This window comes from Oryza brachyantha, chromosome 9 (genome assembly GCF_000231095.2).
Source record: "Oryza brachyantha chromosome 9, ObraRS2, whole genome shotgun sequence".
NCBI classification, from domain to species: Eukaryota; Viridiplantae; Streptophyta; class Magnoliopsida; order Poales; family Poaceae; genus Oryza; species Oryza brachyantha.
In genome coordinates, this window is record NC_023171.2 from 11103219 (window position 1) to 11109125 (window position 5907).

A 5907-nucleotide genomic window follows, 5' to 3' on the forward strand; every position below is an offset into this window, starting at 1 on the left:
AATCCATACTAAATAACCTAAAAATATTTATATTTTAAAACAGATCTACGTAGGCGTCGACATCAGTCTAATGTAGCAACATATTAAGGAGAGAGAGGAAGTACTCCGGATTACTACGCTGGACCAAGCTTCAGTCTTGGAGCAGACCTCACTTAATTGAGTTATTGAGACGACAGATTACTGCAGCAGGGTACCCAAACCTCAGTACAACAAAGAGCATTAAAGATTCAGCTTTAAATTGATACACCATATGCCCGGCATACAAGATTACAAAGCTGTATCTTATTTTTGCAATTACACAGTAAAAGATACAACACAGTAATTTGCCAAATGTGGCAAGGTGGTACATGTTTTTCGTATGAATATGAGTTTGCAGCTTATTGAATTTTATGATGCTTCTAAGCAGAAAACAACACATGGATATTTGGACAAAATTCACTTTGTCCCCAGCAGTTTGACAAACTTTCACTTTGCTACCATATTGTCCATTTCAGTTGCAGTTCACTCCATTGTGGTTTTGCTCAACTGCAGCCGAGTCACTGTATCAAATAACTGTTACAGGGCCTACACGTGCCTCTGTGAAGCTGACAACATAAAAGATGACCAAGTATGGCATAGTAATCGTCAAGTGTCATGCTATTCGATGGTGCCAACAACACCGTAAAAGTGACTTGATACTGGGACTCATTCACGCAGAATATCAATACCACAATGGAGCAAGGTGCAATGAAAATGGACAGCACAGTGGCAAAGCAAAACCATGCTAAACTGCAGGGGGCAGAGTGAAATTCGCCCAAGTAAGCAAGGCCTCTTGATTGATCAAGACCAGGTCGACCTATTTTTTATGGCATACTTGCTTCCACCTTCCAACCCTGGCCGGTATACTAATGTCCACTTCTCAAATGTGCAATCGATAAAGTTGTAGTAGCCCCCGTGAAGGCTCAAGGTTCCTTCATTCACCTTTTTCTCTATCCAAGGGTATGTTAACAAGTTCAACAGTGAGCTATTAATTGATTCCTGGGACAAAATATTTTATTCATGTCAGACAATTATGGTAGCTTCATTTCTTTTTTGAACATAATAAGTAGCATCGTTTTAAATCAGTTATAAGAGGTAAACTAAACTCAATGTTCAGCAATTGCACGCACTAAATCTTTACTGAACCTTTCAAGAAATCATTGATATTTAACATGTCTTGAAGGTAGTTTGATCTGCAGACCAATAATAATATACTGAATATATTCCTGAATTTTGAATGCACAAACTGAACCAAGAAGAAACATGCGAACAATAATGTGTTTACCTTTTAAAACCTTGACATTGCTTTAAACTAGTAAAGATTGTAGAAGCAACTGCACTACTAAATAATTTTTTTTTTCCTGAAAATTCAATGTTTCTACTATCACTTTTGTTTTCATGTTCTTCAAGATGCAATTTGTGGGTCATCACTTCTAATAACTTTACATTCAGATATAATAATAGAATTATAGTATTATGCGGATGTTTTTTAATGTCAAAACTACATCACATACTGCAGGATGTAAAGTAAAAACTAACAGATGTAGCAGCAATTATGCACCATGCTAAGAAAATGAAAAATCACCTTTTCACAATGTCTGCACTGCAATTCAAAATTCAAATTTCCAGCTGCTGCTTCTGTGCTTAACCTTGCACTCTTGGCAATTGACACCCAATCTCTAATAAAGCTTCTGTTCAAGAAACAAACACCATACATGCATGATGTACAAGTAAAACAATAGAATATATAACGAGAAAAAGGAAGGAACTATTACCTAGACTGTGAATCATCTTGCTTACTTTTCATACTCATTAGTGCTTGGATACCACCACAACGGCTGTGACCAACTACTAACACATTCTCTACCTGAACAAAGGGATCTCAAGAGTGATTCAGAAGTCTTCAGGTATGCTAATGTCGTGGAAGGTGATGACAAACACGAAATATTCAAATATAATCTCCACTACTACATCTCAAAAAAAATATATCACCTCTAGTGTGTTGACAGCAAACTCCAGTGCAGCACTAGTCTCTGAAGCCCCATGCTGGCATAGTAGTAATTGTTTACTGTCAAAACTTGCACAGTAGAACTTACATTGGCTTTAGAAATTCATTTTTTAAAACTTAAACAACCTGATATGGTGGTACCAAATTTGCAATGTTACGGACAGTAAATGCTTCCCCAGGCTGAAACCCCAAAACACTCGAGGGACAGACCCTGGAATCAGCACAAGCAACCACCATAAACTGCACAACAGAAAAAACAAATGAGCAATCCCAAAAAACTTGGTAATGCTTCCTATTAAAGAAATTTGCAACAGCACCATGATCATTCACCTTTGGTGTTTGCTGCTGGGCAAGATTTTGATAATTAGAATTATTATCCCTGCAAGTCATAAACACACCAAACTCAGTAAACAAAGAAATCTAGATAGATTAAAGTGATGCATGATCCACTTACACACAATTCCTCTGTTTGAAGTCCATGAACCTTGCTTTCAACTCCTTGAATGGATCACGTTCTCCATCTATTTCGTCTACTGTACCGTGCTGAAAATCTAAAAGCTGTCGTGTCAAGCCAGAATGATCTCTTGAGGCCATTGTGGTACACGGGAATTCTCTCCTGCAGATGAGAAATTCATCTTAATAGTACAAATTTTAATGCAGCAACAGAGCATTCACTATTTATTCTTCCAGCAAATTAAATTAAGGGACACTACAAAGTTCGAAGGCAGACCGATCCAATTGGGAGAATTTACATGCTCAAACCCATCCTAAAAATCACAAATCTATAGTAAAATTGGAAGGATACCCAATGCAAAATTATGTATTCTTTTACTCAGTTATACTTATACATCTGAGATATATAATTAACTTCATATCCTTTCCTCGACGGAAACATCACATACACCCCGGATCCAGAAGAGCACATTGAGCCATGTGCCCACAGGGTAATGGAAAAGCGGCTATATGAATCAACAAAACATCAAGTAAGCACGCTGGCCAAACAAAACGGACTAGGAGATCCACCCAATTAGTTCGGACAATACTTCAAACATCTAACTTGCGCACCAGATCAGACTTCAGAGATTCACGTGCGGACACTAGTAGCTCATGACAAGGAAAAGGGACCAAAACCGATCGAATGACTAAATCGGATAGTTCCATGATCTAATCACTCATCCCAAAAGCTGCAAAACTTATGGTTGGGATCGACGGGGCTTACCGGCTAGATCCTCCCACACGCAGGGAAACGCTGAGCGTCCTCGAACCACCGATCTGAAATACCCCCACAGAAGCCACAAATCAACAAAAGGAATCACGAAAAACCGCAGACCACCAGGAAATGGGCGGGTGGCGAGGCGAGCTCACCGTCACGGCGGAGCGGCTCCGGCCGCGGTCGGCGGCCGCGTCGGCGCAGGGGGGCGCGAGGTGGAGGGACTGGGAGGCGGGGCGGAGGAGACTAGGAGCCATACGAGGATGTCTCGGTGCTCGCGCGGGTGGTCGGGGTCTCGGGCATTTGCGGGAGGGAGAGAGCTTCGCGCGGCAACGGCCGGGGGATTTTACGGGGGAGGGAGACGACGACGGCGACGCGACGGAGAAACCGAGGACGAGGCGGCGATTTCTTTTTTGGAAAAAAAATAATAAATTAAGCTGGTTGGGGGCGGAAACTTCGATGATCAACTATAGAAGCGACCGCGTAGAGAAGAGGTTCACGTGAGGGTAACATCTGGACCGTCCGTTTGGATGCGGTGGGAGGATCTTTACCGTTGGATTCCTCAATTGTTGGAGGGGTTGCCGTGGGGCTTGGGCCCATCTATCCTTCAGGCCATCCTGTTTCAAGGTCCACGGGCCCAGCGGAGGCATGGGCCCGCGTCGCTATCGAGTTATCGACTTATCGTTTGCGTGGCAATTGTCCCAGCTGCGAGCGATCAACGGATCAAGCATTCGAGTCGAGCTGCGTTTCACTGCTGGAAGTTGGAAGCAAGAACTCTGCACAATGCTTTGTAGCAGCAGCAGGGAAGAGCGATCGAAGCAGCATGGTGTGTTTGCTAGCTCACCGATAGATTGGACGACGAGACGGCGGCTGCTCGCCGGCGGCGCCGCGCCGTAGGTGCTGGAGCGCTGCTGTGTCTTCAGGTGGACATGGCTGAGGAGGCCTGGGCGCCGCTGGCGGAGGAACGTGAGCGACCGAGGCTGAAGCTGCGCGTGCGGCGGCAGCAGCCAAGCGCCGAGCTGCTGACCTCAAGGGCCAAGGGATCATAGAATACGGCAGGGCTGCAGCATGAAATGGCGTAGCCTCCCTGCCTCCCAGGAAGAGCTAGCCAAAAGACTCCCAACACGAAGGAGAAGAAGAACTCCAACAGGTACAACTGTTCGATCGACGTGTCTGATGGAGCAGTAATGTACAGCAGCGGAACGAGAGGAAACGAAAACGATCGAAAATAACAGTTTTGTTTGAGCGTTGGCTGCGTGGGGCCGTCTGACGGCGAGACCTCGAGAGGGGAACGCAAAAGGAGTCCCGTGCAGATAGGATCCTATAGCGTGTTCTGAGTCACATGATTATCCTCACTCGCACGGTTGCACTCCCACTTTGACACGGAACTGCACCTAACGCGTGATAAGTGATATGATCATATTGCCTCCTCCGGATGAGCACGATCAGCCAGGGAGCCCCCCCCCCCCCCCCCCCCGGGTAATCTTGGAGCAAAAATAGAGATTATGCGCACGGTTGCGGACGCGCCCGCGTGCTCGCAGCCATAGTGGTGCGGACGCTGGATCCAGCTGGGTCTCGCTCCACCAATCGTTTTCACCCCCGGCAATATTCGGTGGGGGCAACGTGCGCGCGGTTTACTTCCGCGGCCCGGGCGACGCCACGTGAGTGTACGTAGACTACCCCGTGCTTTCCCGTGCCACGTGAGTGTACGCCACGTGGCACGCTGCTTGCGACCGACGGGCCGAGCTGTCGCGGGGTTAAATTAATCGGTCGCGCGCCGAGGAAACGGGAGGAGCTCCGCATCAACCGGTGATTTTTTTTTTACACGGAGCGAAGCGAGTGGGGCGTGTCATGGCATTTCCAGCGGGGACGGATGGTCTGGTTTGGTGGTTAGCGCCACATGTGTACAGGATGTCAAGGGGGAACATGTCGTTTAGGGAGTAAGCTGAAAAACGTGACGAGGCATCGATGGCTCCTGCTGTTCTAAAGCCTCGACTCGAGTCGACCGGGGCGGTCGAGTCGTTGGCAGTTGGCGCAGGCCGAACAGACTGGGCCAGGTTGGCAGTTGGCCCAGTTAAAATAAATACAGTGTGTGACGGCAAGCTAACTGTTCCAGGTTGGTTCCGTCGCACTAAGCACATCAATATTCATCGGTAAGACTCTTAACAAGTTTCAGTTGCATTAATTTATGGAGTAGTAGGATCTGTCAGGATCTGTCAAACCGAAACTACTGGGAAAGCTCAACTCAAACCTGGCAACTTAAGAAAAACGATAATTCGGCAATTGTCAATCAACAGGTGCCGTGCGTAGCCTTGTCTCATCTTTTCGTTTTTTCTTATACTTACAGGGCCTAAAATTTAGAGTTGATTTTAGGGTTTTTCATCTCATTTTTTTTCTTGCCTTTACTTATATATATATATATATATATATATATGAAAATTAGATCCAACTACCAGGTGTAGCTACTCCCTACACGTCCATAATGAAAAACATTTTCATAACTGTTTCTGCTCCCACCCAACAGAAAATATGAACACTATTAAATCTCATGTGAATGATATAACTACATGTATAGAATTTGTATTTTCTGTTGAAAGAGAAAAGAAATATGTATAGATGAGTTTCTGTAGCTTAGACGTGAAGGGAGTAGCTACACCTGGTAGTAGAACAG

General features: G+C 45.2%; 1 protein-coding gene across 2 annotated transcripts; it reads right to left on the reverse strand.

Moving 5' to 3' along the window:
• Positions 1-216: 216 nt before the first annotated feature.
• Positions 217-4379, reverse strand: LOC102717645 (beta carbonic anhydrase 5, chloroplastic-like). 2 transcript variants are annotated; one of them, XM_006660650.3, is made up of 9 exons: positions 3392-3653; positions 3246-3298; positions 2481-2642; positions 2357-2405; positions 2153-2266; positions 2011-2064; positions 1794-1885; positions 1604-1709; positions 217-1017 (listed from the first exon to the last, which is right to left on the reverse strand). In XM_006660650.3, exons 1-9 carry the CDS (start codon positions 3491-3493, stop codon positions 820-822), a joined length of 930 nt encoding a protein of 309 aa, XP_006660713.2. In that variant the 5' UTR covers positions 3494-3653; the 3' UTR covers positions 217-819. The 2 variants fall into 2 exon arrangements, with proteins under 2 accessions (XP_006660713.2, XP_015696721.2); XM_015841235.2 differs by lacking the exons at positions 3246-3298; positions 3392-3653 and adding an exon at positions 4081-4379.
• Between the last annotated feature and the right edge of the window lie 1528 nt (positions 4380-5907).

What these genes read in the sequence shown, in the direction of transcription:
- LOC102717645 (XM_015841235.2), bottom strand. Translation starts at nt 4,283, where the DNA reads ATGATCCCTTGGCCCTTGAGGTCAGCAGCTCGGCGCTTGGCTGCTGCC. An exon ending in TCTCGTCGTCCAATCTATCG is followed by an intron (nt 2,643 to 4,080) that starts GTGAGCTAGCAA and finishes TCTCATCTGCAG; the next exon opens with GAGAGAATTCCCGTGTACCA. An exon ending in TTCAAACAGAGGAATTGTGT is followed by an intron (nt 2,406 to 2,480) that starts GTAAGTGGATCA and finishes TATGACTTGCAG; the next exon opens with GGATAATAATTCTAATTATC.